The sequence below is a fragment of the Argentina anserina genome, chromosome 4 (genome assembly GCF_933775445.1).
Source record: "Argentina anserina chromosome 4, drPotAnse1.1, whole genome shotgun sequence".
Taxonomy (NCBI): Eukaryota; Viridiplantae; Streptophyta; class Magnoliopsida; order Rosales; family Rosaceae; genus Argentina; species Argentina anserina.
The window spans coordinates 27636637-27656951 of NC_065875.1; the positions used below are offsets into that span (position 1 = coordinate 27636637).

Below are 20315 nucleotides of genomic sequence, written 5' to 3' on the forward strand. Positions count from 1 at the left end.
GAAAAGAAAACGAGAAGAGTGTCACCTTTTAAACCCCAAATGGTTGAAGGAGGCTCATAACTAATGGATCATCAACATTGAGAACATGCACACACATCTCCGGGCTCCAGAATCTCCCCTCTGGCCAAAGCAGGTTGCTCTAAGCTGAAGAAGAACCCATATAGTCGGCTGAGCCATCATAGCAAGCTCCAATAGCTCTCTTGCCCACTCATCCCCATCTCCAAAACGGTAAGCCCGGCAGTCTCGGGAATCCAGATCAACGACAATGCCATCCCAAATGCCATTAACAGCCTGAGCAATCTCAGAGACGCTGCAAAGGCTCACCGGCCTTTAAATCACCGACACCGAGCATCCTCTAAACTCTTCAACTCTCTCAAGATCAACTTGTATTTGCGAATGAATGGTTGGCTAGGAATCACATTGGTCCGAGTGTCCCAAGTTGTATAAACTTTGCAAGTACCGTCTTGAATGGTCTGCAAGTTTCGACGGAGAAATGGAACTGCTCTTCAGCAGCTCACTTGGCTAGTACCAGAGACTTGTATCCAACATTATTTCTTTTTAGCACATCTGCCTTGAGTACATGGCTGATTTGAACGCATTAGAAGGATAAGGCCATACAACGACTCGAGCATGGAAGTTGCACAAGATATTTACTTGGGCTGTCTGTTGACGCTGTCCTGAGGCGGTTAGGAATAGTTGCTAGCGCGCTTTAGCCACCCAGCCAACATCAGCATCAAGGTGATCAAGCCCCTCTGGCTCTGCCTCCAACGCAGAGGACAATTTTAATCCCAATGGCCAACGCACACCAGACTACTGATAATTTTAAACGGATACCAGTTCAATCTAACAATACCACCATCCCATTTGCAATTGGTCTATACATATTCATGTCATTGTAATTCTTCCCCATTCTACTTTTCTTTTGGGCGTCGGCTTCCCACCCAGTCGCTTATTTCGTACAAGAATAGAATAGACGAATAGCATCAAACAACTCGTGCTTTCCTAACAAAAGCACTTCAGCTAAGAGCAAAATGGTCCTAATAACCAACCCAACGAGAGGCAATAATAGCTCAAGCTACTCGGTCTATCTCTGTTCTTTGTACATTTTGGAGCTAAAATAAGAGTAAATGATGCATATTATCTATGAGCCGTGTGAGGCATAGGATATGTCATGGGGGGCATGTTCATTGGTGCCCCAGGAACAAGTGCTCCAGGAGGCATAGGGGCTCTCACACCATATGCCATGTGTGGAGAAGCACCAGCCAGATTCACTGGTGTGCCAACAGCTGAGACAAGAGGTCCTCCAATTGGTTGCCCGATACTTGGTGCACCATACATGGCAACCCCCGGGGGTCCAGCAGCAGATTGTTTGGCCGATTTCCCAGAGCCAGATGAGCCTACAGCAGACCCATTTCCTTGACCAGTGATTGGCCCTTGGACTGCTGCAATTTCTCCATTGTTGACATTGGTGATGTCATGGATGCTTGATCGCCTTCTGTCCTTGTTCATCGAATTCAAACGAATGAAATACTTCTGTGCATGGCTTGCCACTTGAGTGGGTGTTCTTGTTACTACAAAGTTCCGTGATATACTTCGCCAATCACCTTTCCCATATTTTTCCAAGCCTAGAAGAAATTGCCTGTCAAGGTTTACGAAAAGTCAGAATCCTCAAGTACAACAGAAATCAACTCCATTAAACAGATTTTTAACCACATTTAACGATTTGTAAACTACAGCAGAATATCCATCTCCCAATGGCATGATTCATGATTGTAGTTTGCTCATAAGATGACCAGTCTTTCAGTAACACACATCCAGGCAACAACTTTTGGACCTTTTATTGAAGTTGAATTACTAGAATAAGCCATTTTCTAAGAAACTATAAAAAATAATCACAGCATTTCAATACATAGATCAATAACCAATATTAGCATTTCTATGCTAACTGGCTGAAAAATCAGAAAATTGCAGTTAGGTTATAGTAGATAATATATGATCAACTTCATTGCATAGCTGAAATAACCTGTGAAGCTCATTGGTGTTATTGAAGTGGTAGGTGAAATTTGCAGTTGGCACTATTAAATAGCTAGAAGTCATTGCAAGGTTGGTCTAATATGTAGATAATTGTTACAAAATCTTTCACCTGGAAATCAAAGTTTAAAAACAGAACACCGAACACTTTGGACCATTTGTAACAAAAGAGAAAATTTGTTTGATGTAGACTAACATGAGGATAAAGTAGATAAAAACCCTGACTAGCAAGCAACTAAGCTGCAAAGATTGAACAAATTACAATAACCCAGGTGACAGCAAAAGATGAGCCTTTACCAAAATTCCTGCTAAAACTGACCAAAAAAGAAGTTCAGCAAACATGATTCTAACACACACACACACATCAAGAATAGGATACTTGATAACAGGGCTACTATTGTTCCCTTGTGGCAGGACAGAGCATCAACAATTACAAATGACTCGGAAACTGTGATTGGATGTCAATCAAGTGACTACCAATAACATTATTTTCATTTTTCAGTAAATATACCAGAATATAGGTCAACAGTTGCCTGCTATAAGAATTGGGCACTTTTTGTAAGCTGCGTAGCTAGTTAACGACACTAACAAAACACACTTACAATATGCTTCAGGATACAGCAGAACCAGAGAGAGAGAGAGAGAGAGAGAGAGAGAGAGAGAGAGAGAGAGACATCTATGATAGTTGAAGGAAAGAAAGATGCACTTGGGAACAAAACTGCTGAAGTGGGTTAAAAATACCATCAGAAAAGGAACCAGAACTTCATACACAGATAATAGGAGAAAAAGAGAGGAATTAAGACCCCCATCCTACACCATTAAAGTGAGATTATATCTGCAAATGACCCGAGTTCTGTAGATCCATCTATAAAAATTTCTGTCTTACAATTCTGCAATATATGGTTTCTTTCTGATTAGAAACCATATCTTTCTAATATAGTAAGTATCAACAATCACAACTTGAGTCAGGCAGGTGCTGCTAGTTTCCTTTTCAGTTAATCCCAATCCCAACAGTTTAAGCACCGGTTTCGTCAATATCAATGCAGTGTAGTTATAGCTAAGGCCAGGCATTCAGGCAGCCAATCACTGAACAACAAATCCTACAGAACTCAAGGTGTCTAAGAATAAAAGACCGTCATTATCAGACAACCTACAGGCAGTCCATCACTGAACAACAAACTGTTGTAGAGACACCCCTGGATCTTTTACTAGGTACTTTACGATATAAGCAAAGCTAATAGATGAACTTGAAAACAGAAAACACAGCACACATCAATTTATAGAGGTTCGGCAATGCCTACGTCCTCTGTGTGATCTCTCCTGAGAATCACTAGCACTATGGAGAATAACAACTTGATTACAAGCACTTATTGAAATCCCTATGCTACTCCTAGCTCCTTGCTAGGTCTCTCTATCACCCTTAGCTCCCGGTTTTCTGTGCTCTTTGCCTTATCCTTAGAAAACGCCCTGCAGCTGCTATTTATATCAATAGGGGCTGCAACAACATGGTTTAGGACTCCTAAACCTAATAGACCAAGTCTATTCTACAAATCCTAATAGAACCCTAAAAGACCAACTTTCCTAGAGCTTATAGAAAAGCTGCAGCGCTGTGCTCTTTCTATTCTAAACTCAGATTTTCCTAATGAATCCTACAGTTCCAAATTGTATCAATGAGCCAAAAACACAACACAAACCCTACAGAACTCTACGTGTAGATTAAAGGACCATCATTCCAGACAACCAACCCTGGTTATTTACCACGTTCATTTGCTTCCTTGTTTCTAGATTTAAGTACTAATCTATGGCATAAATATAAATATGTTTTATACACTAACAAGCACTTTGTATAGAGAAAAGGAAACACCCAAACCTTACGAAGGAAAAGGTAGAATGAGAGCCAAAAACCCCATGCTAAACATGTATTCACATGTGAAGAATTAATGATCTTTCCCTCATGAATGGCACTACCCTATAAGAATATAGTACAACAGCAGAGCATATATGCAGATCAAAGTATTGTTGAAATATACCATGGACTATCTTTACCACAAAAAAGCAACTTTAGCAAATTATTACTGGACAAGCAAACTCAGAATCATGGAGCAAAGGGACAACACTATTGGAAAAGTGTAAGCAATTATTTGGAAGTATATTTACTTATAAGTTATACCTATAAAGCCAGAGCTGCAAAATTGTTCGGAAGTATATGTACTTATAAGTTATAAAGCCAGAGAAATAGGCCGCAAAGAGTCACCAATCTTTATTTGATTGAGAGAATTCCAAAAATGAAACATCATTTGGGGAAGCAAACAATTAACTTGTAAGCAATATACTAACCTGTGTTCATCCTCTGTCCAAGCAATTCCCTTACGGCGTTCCTGATCTGCCCTTGAAGCCTTACTGCCATGATTAGATTCGCTGCTGTAGTGTCCCTTCTTACTGGTTCCTTCATCACTGGCATGGCTTGTTGAACCCTCTGAAGAATTGTAGCAAGGCAGTGGTATACAACCAGCTTCGATCTGGCTTATATCCTCAACTAAGAGTTCATAATGATGCTTGATCTCCTCTACGGATTTCGCTTCTACATCAGCTGCAATTTTCTCCCAACGATCTGGAGAATCCTCAGAATAAGTTGCTAGGGCATTCTCAAATGCTTTATCCTGCTCCCAAGTCCACAAGGAGCTAGCAACTGCTTCCTCCGTAGACATCTTAGTACTTGTGTTTGATTCCACTATCCAAGGTATTGCCCACAGGAAGATAGAGCAAACTACTCAGCAATGAATGTTACACCTTCTTGAAGAGAATCAATCTTGTGGAACAGATTCTTGGGGCTTGGATCTAAATTTTAATCGAATAGTGAGGGGCAGTAACAACTTTGTTGATGGTAGGCTCAAATTGGGAAAGCAGATGTGTCAGACCATAGAGCTGAGCAAGAGCAGTATCGGAGATGCCCAGAACAGATCACTAGAGCTAAACCAGAGACCGGCTCCAATGAAAATCACAAAACTCAGTGAGCTATGTGAAGATCTCAATGATAATTTGCTACAGAACTCAAGAATTGGACTCTTGTGAATTGCTGACCTATTGATGAATGAAAAGGCAGCAAAGTTCAGTTAGACCATGAGAAATATCTGAAAACCATAATATGGAAGACGCAATAAATGTCAATAAAATTAATGTGACCATATATTCTGTAGAATGGTAACTAGGGTTTTACAGTGATATATGAAAGAGACCATGGAGTAATCAAACAAAACAAGAGAAACCCAGAAGTCCAAAGATAGTTATCATCATACTGCCACTTTGAATTCTAAGATAACAGCAAGCCACAGTATATGAACAGTTTTGAAAGCACAGGCTCACTGTTTTCAAACTCAATTTTACAGACAGTAAAACCTACTGATTCACCAGTGGCCAGTCCCAATCCATGAAACAGAATAGAAAACCCAAGAAACAAACTTGAAGAATAAATTAAAAAATCATAATTTCAGCCGGACCATTTCTGATCCGTACTCTGCTGCAATCGAAAATAGAGCTGACTGAACAAAAACATCGCAGAAGCCCAATAAAACATCCCCATATCATGAATCAACTACGAGTTTGAGACCTCGTAAATGCACCCACTCGGGGTAAACATTTCTCATAGCCGCACCAATGAAATCAAATTCACAAGCAAACAACTTTACTTGGATAACCAGTTTAAGACTGTAAAATCCTAACATTACCTTGCTTGAACTCGTCGACGGCCAGAAATTTACCACAAGTGAAATTACAGCAGCAGTTGAGATTGTTACAAAACGAGAAAGAAAGCGAAGCCTAATAAGAACAAAACGGGAGGGGCGGGGGAATCCAGAAATCAGATAAACACAAGAAATGAAGGAGGGGAAAATAAAAGAGAGAGTGAAAAATTACAAAGGGAATGGGGCAAGCAACGAAATTATAGATGACGTTGATGGGTTATCCTGAAAGCCAAAAAAACCAAACAGAGGATGATGATGATGGGTCAGTTGGTCCCATCTCCAACAAACAACAACAACAACAACAACAACAACTAGTTGCGCATACACAGAAGACAGCTGGGATTCATCCCCCAACTTGCAATTCCAGGAAGAAACAGAGAGACAAGAGTGAGTATGAGTAATTTTCAGTTGTTAATCCCAGTTGTGAATCAGTAACAGAGCAGAGCAAAACAAAAGACAACTGAATTTCTATAAAGAGTGACATGGGTATCAGAAAGAAAAGAAATCATCACCTTTTCCGGTAGCCTTCGAGTTGCAAAGTTTCAATCTTTTGGTTTTGGGGGGTCAAGTGAAGGGGAGACTAGACCAGTATAGCTGCTTGTGTTGTGTCTTGTTTTTCTGAATAAAAATGAGGGAGTCAAAAGAGGCCATTTTTTCCTCTTCTGTATATAAGCATCGGAGACAGATTCCTCCCTCCTTGGGTCCTACCCTCCCTCATCCTCTCTTCTTTTTGTTTTTGGGACTTTTTTTAATTCCTGCCTTTTTAGATTTCATTCATATTCATTCTAATTTGGATAATAATCTGCCTTTGATATCCATTTTGTGTTTTAATTGCTAATTTTTAGCCGAAAAATCTGTATCATAATTTTCACGCCATAGTCTAATCGAGGAAATTTCCCTCCATAATATCTGAGAAAGGTGAGTATAGGCAAGTCGCCCGACCAATTTTGATGTGGCACATCAGCAACATGTTCAAAGTTCACGAGCAAAAGCCGGCTGGCAGACACAGGCAAAATAGTCGACCTCCAATTTGCATCGCCCTCAGTTGTTTTTATGGTGAATTTTGGGTTACCACACTGCCCTCTTCTCTTGTTGTCCTCTTCCGGCTAATGTCAAATCAATGACCCAAAATAGATATCACTCCATAATATCCAAGGAATAATGAGTGCAAACAAAACTAGGATCCTCCTTGTTTCAACAATAATAGTTAAAAAAACAAAATCCTCCTATTTCCAATTTCCATCCTTTCAGAGGGGAACCCAAGATAATAATCACTAAAGGACCACAAAACAGCTTTTCAAATTTCATGTCAACAATATTACAAGCAGAAATCCTACCAATGTTAATGATTACAATAATTACATCCCAAATTTACAGCCACAAAATTGAAGGCCAGTATGCTGTATCTATATCACCTAACCTCACACCAAAATCAAATAAAGCTACAAACCAGATGGTGGCTTGTGTGTATAACTTGAGTAAACTAAAAGAGTATCCGTAGAAATCATTCACACGTTGTTGACTACAATTCCTGTTGGACCAAATACCAGCCACCAAAAGGGAAAAATTTATACAAATAAATCTTAACCCATATCTTTTCTCTTGAGATCCTCTGTAAACTTTACACCCCAGATGAAGAAGTCCGGTTTATCCTCTGTGCACCCAATTTTGGAGCAGCAGGTTTAGCTCCTCGACCTCTACCAGCCCCTAACGGTTTTGCCTTGGTAGTAGGTAGGGGAGCGGCAATGGCAGCCCATGGGTCATCATCATCATCATCAACTGCCCGACTTGATTTCAAATTCAAAGCCTTTGAATTTGTTTTCGGTGCTGGCGCGGCAATGGAACCCCACAAATCATCATCTTCATCCTTGATAACTTTAGCCGTGCTTTTGGGTCGCACATTTGCTGCTAGAAACAAAAAAGAAATCTCCAATTAATTATCAACACAAGGAAAAATCAGATGACGTGTAGCAAAAGCTGACTAGCTGACACATGAAATAAACTTGTGAAGTTCAGAAACAAAGCGTAGGTGTATGTTCCATGCATTTCTGTTGTATGTGGCAAACAGAGGTAAATAAATTTTATATCTTGATACAGCAGTTCATATACCTTGCTTTGGCTGCGATTGCAAGACCGGTCGCTTCTGAGCAGCTTGAATGTTAGCAAGTACTGGAGGAGGTGTTGGCTCTTCAAGGGGTTCGATATCATCCCAACCATCCTTGTCACTTTCATGCCCTTCCTGAAGCCCATTTTCTAGCTCTCCCCAACCATCCGTGGATGTAGGGGACTCAGGTACATGTTGATCTGGGAAATCTGTTGTGGAACTTACATGGGCAGGTGCTGTGGTTGGAGTATCCATCACTAGGATTGTGAAAGAAAACAATATCGAAGAGATGAAGATTAAGTGTGAATGAACCGTACCATCGGAAGGGAAAAGAAAAATACAGAAAAGCATCATAATCGTCAATGATTTTATTGTTTCCAGCAGCTAAACACGATAAAAGTGAAACTAATTATCATAATGTGTACCTGAACTGTCATTAGAAGTCACTTTAGTAAGAGAAGTACTGGTATTGACAAGTGCGAGTGGAGCTTGTTCAACAGGTTTACCCTTCAGAGTTAAGGAACTCATTGCCCATCTACATAATAATTATAATTTTGCTTTAATTTGATTTCACGAGTACAGTACCAGAATTGTATCACGTGAAAATGTGGTTTTAATAAAGCATTGGGCACATCAAACAATAAGGTCAAGCACCTAGGCATGTTACAAATTTATATAAACTGCATCAATGTAGTGAATTATTAGAAGCACACGCAATCTAATATATCAAGGTGACCACACCACGCATCTTCTGAAAGCCAAGAGAAACGTGTAAACTACTCCATATATAAATATATATATAGGCCGTTTCAGGTGCGGATTCGGCGATTCCGGTGACCAATGACGCACAACGATAGTGCGAATGGTGCCCGCCGCACTCCCCCTCCCGGTGCTCCTGTATGTGCCGGCCAGAGTTCCAACAGCTGAAATCTTTAAAAAAACTGGAAATTTGTAGATTCCAGCCACCGTGGGTCAGCGTTGGAGCTCCGGCCGATACAGACATGAGCGTTGGGAGGGGGGAGCACGGTGCGGACGTTCGCACATGATAAACATTCTCTATACATATATATATATATATAATGGTGATCAGGTGCGGAAGTCTGTACGGATTCGCCGATTCCAGTGACAACGGCACAAATGCACTACCCACCTCTTGACGATCCTATTTATGCCGGTCAGAGCTCCATCGGCGACCCACGGTGGCCGGAGAGGTCGCCGATGAAGCTTTGGTCGGCATAGACGGGAGGTGCTGCGCCGTTGCGGCCTGCAGTCGCGGGAAATCGGTGAATCCGTACGTAAGGTACAGACCTCCGCACCTGAACCGGCGTGTGTGTGTGTATATATATATATATATATATATATATATATATATATTTACACATGGCTTCTCGGCTGCGGATTCGACGGCGCCGACCAGCACAGTCGCACTCCCCTCCTCCCAGCGCTCCTGTTTGTGCCGGCCGGAATCTCGAAATTTCAACCAGTATAAATATGTAAGGCGGCCATTCTGGGCACCGAGTGGAGATTTCGAAATTTCGGGCGCTGTAGGCCGGCGCTGCAGCTCCGGCCGCCACAGATAGGAGCGCCGGAAGGAGGGGAGTACGGTTGTGCTGGTCGGTGCCGTCGTTGAGTGTCGCCGGTGGCCGGAATCGCCGAATCCGCACCGTATAGACGGTGCAGATGTTCACAGTTGAGAAATTTTGTATATATATACATACAAGAATGTTCTGAAGAAAAGAAGAAATATAGTAGGCCAAGATGCCTATTTCTTCAATTTACATAATCCTTTCGCTTCCAAAAAAAGAAACTCATTTAGATGGGAGGATGTGATAAAAAAATTAAAGATTTTAAAGGAAACAAAAATTGATTCAGCATGACATGCACTACGTATAAAGAAAAACACTGCATGCAGCTCTCCTAAAAGGTCTCTCGGCCTCGCGGGAGTGTTTATACTCAGTCCCATTGACTGGTCACTACAACTAAGGCATCAGAAAATTGAAATCACACCAAGCAGCATAGCTGGTGCTCACAAAACACATTTACTTCTTGTCCTAATATGCTAAAAATATAAAATCAACTTACCCCAATAAACTAGCATTTCCTGGCATTGATGATAGTCCAACACCTGCATCCCCAGCAGCATCTTCAGAATTTGTCTATAAAAGAAAAGAGCAAGGAAAAGAGTCAATAAAAACATCTAAGAGATACATCAATCATACCCTCTTATCCCTGACACATTTCACACAGTATATATATATATATATATATATGTGAAGAAAATGATTAATGAGTTGGCATTAAAAAAAAATTATTCACACCTCTATATACTAGATACACACCTCTTTTTTCTTACAATTCATATTAGACTGGGTTCATAAATTTACCAAAAGAGACAATTATACATTGCAAAAATAGGATTGTTTATGTAATATGAATCAAAATAGTTTAAGATTGGGGGTGTGTATCCTAAAAATTATAAAACCAATAAAGTTAAAATAGGTGGTGCGATAATAAAGGGGTGTATCTAGTATTTAGTCGTGTGAGTAAAATTTCTGTACCATAAAAAGAAGAATTGGGAAAAAAAAAAAGAGGGATTGAGATTAGCACCCTTTTTTCTTTACAAAGCACACCCTCCTCCATGAGAAATCTTCCAATGAATTTATGCACAGAAGGGGAGTGGTTTATTAAAGAACGGGTGCCAATTCACCCTCCATAAAAGAAAGTAAGGATGAATTCCCACACAAGTGTTGCACCACTAAGACACTTACAACATTAAAACTTTTAGTTACACAAGGTTTCTCACAAGTTACTATTCTTCCCCCACCAAAAAAAAAGGTAAAATTTTATATGCTGTCATGCAAAAACAAAAATGCTTTAAACATGCCTACATACAAATATGACAAACAAGGAACACAAAAAAGTAAAACACATCAAAGTTTTTGACATGCACCTTCTCATAAGTTTGCTTCACTATCTGTAGAAACTGATCAACTGCTTGAAATGCCTTCGAACGAACGTCACTGATTCGAAGAAAAAGATTCAGAAAAACATAGCAAACATATGTACAACTGTGGAAATATATTTGATCATGTCATTGTACATTTATTTAAGTTGCAAAAACGTGCAACAATGACATAGTGGAAAGAATTTTTAGGGTAGAAGCCTTTTGTGAACTGAAATAACAGTTCACAAAATGCTGGAAGTTAGGGATCCTTCTCACATACATATAAAGAGAATAGCAATATTGAAACCATCTACAGCACACTTACTTGTCAGGATCAATGATAAGAACAACAACATTCGGGAGGATCCTAGTTGAAATTTCAGTGATGTCATAATAAGAACTGGTTGCACATAAAGCCATTATACCTGCCAGATTACGACATTTCAATTCATTATATATCTAAACAGTTGGCTGATGAACAAGACAACCATGACTCCTTCAAAAAAAACTGGTAAATGAAAAAATAATTCTGGTACCTGCTCCACGGGCTGGTGAGAAACTATCCCGTAATGCACGAACAGTAAATGCATTAATCAGAACTCTTTTCCTTGTCTGTTTAAAATAAGGATGTTATCGATAGATCTACAGACTTCTATAAAATGACAATAAGATGCGAATGAAAAGGCAGATGTGGCAAGTCAATGACACTAACCCCTTCACTGAGGTGGCTTGCGATGTTCCCTAACAATATAGTAGTGTTTGTTCTAATTGCAGGTTCTTCATCAACCTGCATGACGGAAATTACACAGACAAACAGTTGAAGTGATGATGTTTTCAATCAATCCGACAAACATATATGAATACATATACATATATATATATATGTGTGTGCATGAGTAAGCTACTGATGTCCGATAATTCATAAGAATCATACCTGCAATTTTGAAAGATATTTCAACAACGATCCTGAAATGGTTCGTTGAGAAAGCTACACATAAACAGACAAACAGGTTAAATAATAACACCCATATAACTGCACTTTTCACCATGTGCCAAGATTCTAATCATAGCGGCTTTCATACTGTCTAACACAACTCATACAACAAAGCAGGGATCCACGAAAGCAGGTATCTGGAACCATGAGATTGCACTGACCTTGGGAGCGAGAACAAGCATGGACTTTAAAGTCAGTTCCCGGAGAAAAGCAGATGTATCAGAGAATCCAGTAGCAACATGGGGGTAAACCTGATTCAACGATTGCGTGCAAATTTACAACTTAGATACACTAAAACAACCAGGATAGCAACAAAACACAATAAGAATTTGTTTGATCAATTAAATATGGATAACAATTAACTTCATACTTGCTCATCAACAATTTGTGCAGATAATGATTCTCCAAACTGATCAACATGTTGCAAAAGACCTACTCGAATAGCTCGGTCGTTGGAAGCAAACAGTTTCACGATGGTTGGCAACACCTGAACAGCAACAAATATATGAACTCAGTAACACACAAAACAAAACAAAGAACAGAAGAACCATAAGAAGCTAAGGCCTAATAAAGAGTGACAATTCAAGAGAAGATTAAGTCATGGATAATTCATAATGTACAAGGTCACGCAGACTGCAGAAAGTACCGAACCACTGACCTTGAAACTAAATTCTTCAGTTGAAAGCCAGGAACCCATTTTTAACAATGCAGTCAAAGCAGGTGCAACAGCTGAACCAAATTCCAGGGCAGAAGCTAATAGAGGAAGTAACTGTAGAAACCAAGACTTAATATTATAATCTGATACTCAAAATTCACTATATATTTAAACTAAACAAATCACATAATACCTTTTTCAGCACAATTTGACGAGGTAGCTGCTCTGCCAAATTTGGAAGCTTCCGGAAGAAAGTATCTTTCTCAACACTATCCTTCAGATTCAGAATTTCCATGAAGTGTATGGTATCCACCAACTTATTTTGAAAATAGGCTGTGAATCATTTTGTTGCAGCACTTAGTAGAATAGAAGAAACTAAGCTAAGGAAAGGAAACACACAACAATATGAAGACCGCAACTGTTATAAAGGTATAACCAATACAAACAGGAAAATAATACACAATATGATAGAGCAGCCATAAGTTGGCAGGAAAACAAATATCCTCTTTGGAAGCCCAAGGCTAAGTCCTACCCTATTTGGTCTAAGCAAAGTCTCCATGGTAGATTAAGGGTATTTTCAAGTTTATTCTCAGTTTATGAATAATGATTATGAGTCTAGTGTTTTGAGAGCCTAATGAAGTCTGAGGGTCAAGGGTCTTGAGTGTGTTTTTATGTCCATTTAAGTGCATCAAAATATGTATATCATGATCAAAAGCATAATACTTCAATCATCTATTCTGAAAGGGCTCACATCACTACCATCTCGGACATTCATTTAAGCTTGGCATCTTCAGGAACTGTGAGACCTAAGGCCTATACTTGGTCAGATTTATCACAGTCTAGCTAACATGTTCACATAGTTACACATTATAAGTGCTTTTAATAGTATCTTTGTGATTAGTCTTACAAACTAGAAGTAGAACGCCTTAGCAACATAGACTTCGTTAATACCTACCATTTTCTAGACTATGATTCTCATCTCAGAGCTATAGATGATAATCCAGTCAGCTAACTAATAGGTACTATATAATAGATTATCCAACGTTTGATCAATCCTAGGGCCATGAAGCAGAATAGAATTCTAAAACTACACTTTCCTTAGATATATTCAGATAACTCAAGTTAAGAAGGAAATATCACCGCTGTTTTCTATCAGCTTCGACGTATTCAACCTACGAGAAGGCATGGCACTCAGGAGCCGCTGATAATCTGGAAGCAGAGACTGTGAGGCAAAGAAATACAGAGATAACAATGAAAATGAATCTTTGAAGATATCAATCCCACAAAAATTAAGACATACTGGAAACACATATTCAGAAAAAATTAAGAACAAGAGAAGCTAAAAGACTAAATGCCATCACAAATTCCAAGCAGTAGAAGGCTAACCTTTGGAATAGAAGCAGTGTTTCGCAACTCCTCTGTTTTGCTTAACTTCATACCAGAGAAGAGCTCGTAGATAAGACACCCTATCAAGTTTATCATAAAAATTAGATTCTTAAAGGCAGCCTATTCAAACTGAAGAACCTAAATTAATAACTTGAATAGAAAAAATTAATTAGCAATACTTTAAGTGGATCAGCAGTCACTGAAATACTATCAGAGACGATCCAACAACATTCCCAGTAGACAAGTATTGCACAAAACCAGCAAATATATCAGCTGATTAAAGATTGGAGATACAGTAGCCCTCCACCCACAATAAGATAAGTAACCTCAGATGACCAAAGACAAACAGACCTCCAAAAATGCCAAAGAAAAAGATCCACTTACTTTCTACCTTTCTCCTATAGACCTCTAATCCTCTTGACTGAACAACTTAAATTGTCATCTTACAAAAAAAATTCTGAATACAATTTTGGCCTTTTGTTCTTCTAAATGTCTCAATAAATAATGATACAGAGAACATGGAACCACTCAGTTCAACCTTGTATCCAAAACGACCAATACTACAAACCTGAAAATAATAAAAGTTTTAGACACTCAACACTCAACAGAAAACGAAATTAATTGTTCTCATTTAAAATGGTTTAGATGTCATTTTAACATATCCTAATCAATTTAGCAGAAGCATCAATATATCCTTTACAACTCTACTTGTTAACATAAGAAATTTATGACCATGTCTACCAGACTAGTAGTCAACTAGAGACTTACCCAAGCCCCATGAATCAATGGCCCATGGTGGAGACTTTCTGACCGCCACCCAATCAGACTTCAGCAACTCCACCGGTTTGTACTGTGCTCCAACAAGCCAGGCATATTGCTGAAGGAAAAAGAGAATTGGTTAGAGTCATACCGCAAGTTGTGACTTGTTCTACACACTTTGTATGAAAAATTACTGGATGATTAAAGTGATGGATGAAAAGTAAGCTCCAAACGCTAGGCCAACATAACCCAATAAAAGAGTTAAAAAGGAAACAACAGGCTAAAAAGTAATGGATGCCAATTGAAAAGAGGCTTACCAGCATTGGTCCAGCAGAAGCCTCATTGCTGCCATCAAACTCGGATAGGACATCAAAAGCATGCAGCTTCCAGTCCAATGTTTGAGTTACAACAACACTGGCCACGCAAACATTGGCATGAACCTGAAGTAGCCGAAACCAGAGACTGTGAATTAGGGCGATTATATCTGAAAAATGCAGTGAGAGAGTGGGTGAGTAGAGCATACCAGTTTACAATCATTATTTAAGAAACTAACAGCTTTGGAAATCTGGTGAAGGCCCCAGGCGTAGTATTCATCCCTGAGATCAAGACATAAAAGCAAGTTATAGTGCGGTAGGCGATATGCAGAGAAAAGATTGAAATGAGAAAGTACCTTTGGATGTTTTGTAAACTGAGCTCTTTGATCTTCTCGGAGAGGGGCATAACAGGCTCGGTGACGATGTAGATAGTGTGCTTGGGGGTAGAAGCATCCATGGTTTCGGTTTCAGTACTGTGGAGAAATGACAAGATGTTGGGATGTCTGACCTGAAATGAAACCAATTGCATATCAGAAAACAAGCAAGCACGTAGTAATGATGATAATGATGATAATGGAAAGGGACAAGTTACAGTGCGGAGACGCTTGACACCATTGCGAGCGGCGGCGAGATGGCCATCCTGAGCGTTACTTCCAGTTATGGAGAATATGGAGACCTGAGACCCGTCGTCCTGATCACCAATTCAAACATCAGATCCTCCTAATTCATTCATTCATTCACCAAACAAACACAGAAACACAGAGAGAGAGAGAGAGAGTGTAAACCTTGGAGGTGCCCCTGCAGTGAGTCCAAGAGCCCCAAGCAGAGGGATAGGGCTCGCCGATGTTGTATGGCAGATCTTTGGGTCCGCTCCCAGATCCACCCACCACTCGATTCAAGAATTTCAACATCCTTGCTTGCTTGCTTCCTTCTTATTCCAGATACACTACTCTCTTCCCTTCTCAATTCTCATACTCCCATTCTTTCTTTTTTATTTTCTGTTTCTCTTCAAATCCTAACAATAATCCAAAATGATTGTCGAGAAAAACAATGATCCCAATTGGGTTGGACCCTGCTTTCTGTCCACGTTATTAATTATTTAATTTACTTCTTCACTCTTCTATGGGCCTCAGCTTCCGATCCGCGGTTTCTTGTACACTATCTCCGCTTAGACCCAAACTACGTTTGGACCAGGGTCATGCCAAAAAACATGTGAGGCCCATCTTTTAGACACCTTCGTACATAATTTTGAACTTGGAAGTCAATATTCATTCTTTTTGAAACCTAAGTTTCAACGTGAGTTAGTAGAGGAATGAGAAACAAGCCGAATCAAACCCAAATTCACTAGATAAAATACTTACGAAGACCCAATATTTACTAGATAAAATGCCCAAAAATTCACCAAATCATCTCCTTTTCCGAAACAGAAACGTGATCAGATCATTGTTAGGACTAGTGCTCGACTAATTTTTGTAAACATCTTTGAATTATCTTCCAAGGATATCTCCAATTCCCAGTGTTTCATAAATTTCTACGAGCACATTTTACCATGGCAGAAACTAAAAAACCAAGATTCATAGTCACAATAGCAAAACCAATTCATTAAACTATAATACAAAACGAAATGCAAACTTAACTCGACCACATATAGAGTTGACAATTTTACATGGTAAGTTTTGATATTCATTATCGTTATGTGTCGATATACGTTGTAAGATTATAAATTACTACATAATATTTTCAGTATAAATAGAAGCAAATAGAAAAGAACCATGAGATTGGATCAAAGTAAGAAAACAAGCATGAGAAGGACGGAGGAGGGCGTGTTATGTTAAAGTTGTTAAACGGCTAAACGCAAACAAGCAGATCCCGAGTCCCAGACGACACCTCCCTTCTCTTTCTCTTTCATATTTTCTTTTCTTTTGTTCATCATCAAATTCATTCATAGATTCATTCACAGTTTCGATCATACTGGAATCCTCCCTCCATGTCAGAGACTCTCTTCTCCCACAGCTTGGTCTAGTCCAATTAGTCAACACTCTCTCCTCAGTTCTTTAACCTCTATATAAACAAGTTCCAATCTCCAAATCCGGAAACTAGTGAAATGGGGAGGGCGTCGTTATTCATGTACCTGACCATAGCAGTCCTAGTACTGCTGCTCATCTCTCAGTCCCCTAAGAAATCGGGCAACCACCGCCACCGCCGCCTCAAGCTCCGCTCCAACTTCACATTCTCCCATTCCCACACCCACACCCCCATCCCCTTCGACCCTCTCGTCGCCCACATCGAGCGCCGCCGCGAAGACCGCAAGTGGGAGAAGGAGCACCTGGATCTCCAGTCGGCCCCCGCCGCCGAGTCACAGCCCGAGTGGGAGGATTTCATGGACGCCGAGGACTACTTGAACGACGAGGAAAAGTTCAATGTCACCAACAGGCTGGTCTTGCTGTTCCCCAAGGTCGATGTCGAACCCGCCGATGGCTTTATCACCGAGCACGAGCTCACTCTCTGGAACTTGAAGCAGGCTCAGAGGGAAGTTCTGCACAGGACTCAGAGGGATATGGAGCTTCACGATAAAAATCGCGACGCCTTTGTTTCCTTCCAAGAGTACCAACCCCCTACCTGGGTTCAGAATGCAGGTAGGTACTCACTCTCTTCGACTCATACTCATTCCTACCCTGTAGCAATGCAATTAACTTACTTTCTTTCAGATAACAATTCATTTGGCTATGACATGGGCTGGTGGAAAGAAGAGCACTTTAATGCATCAGATGCAGATGCGGATGGCCTTCTCAATCTAACTGAGTTCAATGAGTGAGTAACTCTACTTGTTTATCTTTTTTCCATGCCTTTCTTTGATCTTGATGCTTATTACTCTTCTTCATTCTCTAGCTTCCTACACCCAGCTGACAGCAAAAACCCAAAGCTACTTGAGTGGTTGTGCAAGGAGGAAGTAAGGTACGGAATTCTAGTTCCATTTTCAGATGTGTTTTAAGTTTGCTCCAACTCTCAGACATTTGTGTTTCTTGTACTAAGTAACACCAGTTCATGGGTGGTTCATGCCAAAGTAACTTTCTCTATTCACTTCCAGCATGGGTGATTTATATTTACAGTCAAGTTCACTTTATCTGTCATTTGAATTCATGTCATTCTGACATGGTTTCCTTGCTTGTCTAATTGGTTGCCCATTCGTTGCTTCCTCAGAGAAAGAGACACAGACAAAGACGGGAAGATTAACTTCAAAGAATTCTTCCATGGCCTCTTTGATCTGGTGAGGAACTATGATGAAGAAGATCACAATTCCACACATCAGTCTGATGATTTGATGGAGGCCCCAGCTAAAACTTTGTTTGCACAGCTTGACAAAGATGGTGACGGGTAATTGCTATTAAAATGTGTAATTCATCTTAGCTACATGAGGGTTTTCTTTTCACTTCGATTGACTTGAGTTTGCCTTGTTTTATTCATAGATACTTGTCACACGTTGAGTTACTACCTATTATTGGAAAAATCCATCCATCAGAACATTACTATGCAAAACAACAAGCCGATTACATCATATCACAGGTAATCATTTTAATGCCAAGTACATACTTGCTTGGTCGTAATGGACCTGGCGGTTGGTACTTGCTGTGTCCTTTAGTTGTACACTGATGATTCATACGTGTTTATACATTCGATCTGTGAAATAGACATCATCTTAAGTTTCATCCTAGTATGCGGTAGGGTATTATCAGAATTTTAGTGATTGTTCTTGAACCATATGAGATTCTGAGCTAAAGGAAGATGTATTCTTAAAGCTAAATGGATGATTTATTAAGATGTTACAAGAAGGAAGCTCCAGTTTTGAGCTCAGGTCTACAAAAGTGGTTTGAAGTTTGAACATCTGGATATCAGCATTCTCTTTTATCTAAAAGGCATAATGAAATATATATATATATATATACAGCGCTTCTCTCCTCGATCCGACGCCGGCGACGCCGTTTCTTCTCGCCGGAGTCACACCACACCTTCCTAGACACTTCTCCGATGAAGAAGAAGAAGAAGAAGAAGAAGAAGAAGAAGGCGAAAGGGATCGAGATCGGAGGTCTTGCAGCAACCTCACTCAGAACTTCACCACCGATCATGGTGGACCTCTGATTCTGATCTCTTTCGCCTTCTTCTTCATCGGAGCAGCGTCTAGAAAGGCGTGGTGTCACTCCGACGAGAAGAAACGGCGTCGCCGGCGTCTGATCAAGGAGAACGGCGGAAATCCGGACGGAAAATCCATCCGGACGTCTACAGCTGAGATTTTCTGTATATATATATATATATGGCTTTGAAATTGCTAGCGCTCTATAGTGGTTGAGGAATGTCAGTTTATTTGTTTTGGTTTCAAGTAGATTTACTGGTGCTTCTTCATTTTTTGTTTTACTTCTCCTGTCATCATTATGCCAGTTGGTTTCTACAGTATTAGATGGGATAAGTAGCTATCAATCATGCAGATTGTGAAAACCGGTTTGGGGAAAAAATAAGTATGGTGCAGACTATATTGCCAAGATGGAGTCTAAATTGATAATTTATTCATTTTTTAATGTGTTAGAGATATCAGACAGGATGAAAACACAGGGAATTTTATATAGTGACGTTAATAGATGAAGTTCCACACTGAATACGTGGTGTTGCATAGGTTAAGCGTAGGAGGGTATGGGAAAAGTTTAACTTATGTATTATTGTAAGTCCTGTGTTTGGAAGAAACAGTTGTATTGGTAATGATTATCATATCATCATATGCATTCTGTCAGGAACTTGCAATTAGTTATACTGGTAGCTCTGGTTGAGGTGTGCTTGCTGCCATGTATGAATTTGCTGACTCTGGGATGAGTTTTGATAAGTTCCCAAGATTGATTGTATTGTTGTATCACTTTTGTGTGAACTTGCAGGCAGATACAGATAAAGATGGGCGGCTGTCACTGAACGAGATGATTGAGAACCCATATGTATTTTACAGCGCTATTTTCAATGACGAGGACGATGAGGACTATGGGTTCCATGACGAGTTCCGTTAATGTTAAACCACCATCTCACTGCCTCTTGTGCCTTATTCTTTTAAGTTGCATATTTCCAGGCTATCTAATCACTGCCACAAGTTAAAATGTTGGATAGGATTCAAAATGCTTATTTTGGTTTTGATTTTTTGTTTCTTTCCTAAATATATGTATATGGAATGAATTAGAATGAAGGAGGAGGTTGATTTTTGAAAGTCAGGCAACACCAACTGGGTTTGCTGGGATTCTATAATGCTCTTCATTGTTGGGGGTTGCTTATGTATGGAATGAGTCTAACAGGAAGCTTTTCATTACAATTCGATTGTATTGTGATTGTGATTTGCATGGAGCCTTATTTTGATAA

The 20315-nt window shown here is 39.8% G+C and overlaps 3 protein-coding genes across 6 annotated transcripts; 1 reads left to right on the forward strand and 2 right to left on the reverse strand.

Annotated features, from left to right (window-relative positions):
- Positions 1 to 1021: 1021 nt before the first annotated feature.
- LOC126790953 (transcription factor SRM1) lies at positions 1022 to 6390 on the reverse strand. 3 transcript variants are annotated; one of them, XM_050517339.1, is made up of 3 exons: positions 6284 to 6390; positions 4369 to 5112; positions 1022 to 1639 (listed from the first exon to the last, which is right to left on the reverse strand). In XM_050517339.1, the coding sequence occupies exons 2-3, from the start codon at positions 4737 to 4739 to the stop codon at positions 1138 to 1140; spliced, it is 873 nt and encodes a 290-aa protein (XP_050373296.1). In that variant the 5' UTR covers positions 4740 to 5112; positions 6284 to 6390; the 3' UTR covers positions 1022 to 1137. The 3 variants fall into 3 exon arrangements, with proteins under 3 accessions (XP_050373296.1, XP_050373297.1, XP_050373294.1); XM_050517340.1 differs by lacking the exon at positions 6284 to 6390 and adding an exon at positions 5757 to 5869; XM_050517337.1 differs by lacking the exon at positions 6284 to 6390 and having other exon boundaries at positions 4369 to 5431.
- A 661-nt stretch (positions 6391 to 7051) lies between these two features.
- Positions 7052 to 15962, reverse strand: LOC126790945 (uncharacterized). Of its 2 annotated transcripts, none has more exons than XM_050517327.1 (21): positions 15713 to 15962; positions 15520 to 15618; positions 15284 to 15435; positions 15137 to 15209; positions 14931 to 15053; positions 14623 to 14731; positions 13855 to 13934; positions 13609 to 13690; positions 12662 to 12801; positions 12472 to 12582; positions 12184 to 12300; positions 11975 to 12064; positions 11754 to 11807; positions 11532 to 11606; positions 11356 to 11431; positions 11145 to 11244; positions 10826 to 10895; positions 9958 to 10031; positions 8301 to 8410; positions 7881 to 8132; positions 7052 to 7676 (listed from the first exon to the last, which is right to left on the reverse strand). In XM_050517327.1, the coding sequence occupies exons 1-21, from the start codon at positions 15836 to 15838 to the stop codon at positions 7393 to 7395; spliced, it is 2397 nt and encodes a 798-aa protein (XP_050373284.1). In that variant the 5' UTR covers positions 15839 to 15962; the 3' UTR covers positions 7052 to 7392. The 2 variants fall into 2 exon arrangements, with proteins under 2 accessions (XP_050373284.1, XP_050373283.1); XM_050517326.1 differs by having other exon boundaries at positions 7052 to 7679.
- A 770-nt stretch (positions 15963 to 16732) lies between these two features.
- LOC126790951 (uncharacterized) lies at positions 16733 to 20292 on the forward strand. The gene is made up of 6 exons (XM_050517335.1): positions 16733 to 17563; positions 17636 to 17738; positions 17817 to 17882; positions 18129 to 18302; positions 18395 to 18491; positions 19847 to 20292. The coding sequence occupies exons 1-6, from the start codon at positions 17032 to 17034 to the stop codon at positions 19970 to 19972; spliced, it is 1098 nt and encodes a 365-aa protein (XP_050373292.1). The 5' UTR covers positions 16733 to 17031; the 3' UTR covers positions 19973 to 20292.
- The last annotated feature ends 23 nt before the right edge of the window (positions 20293 to 20315 follow it).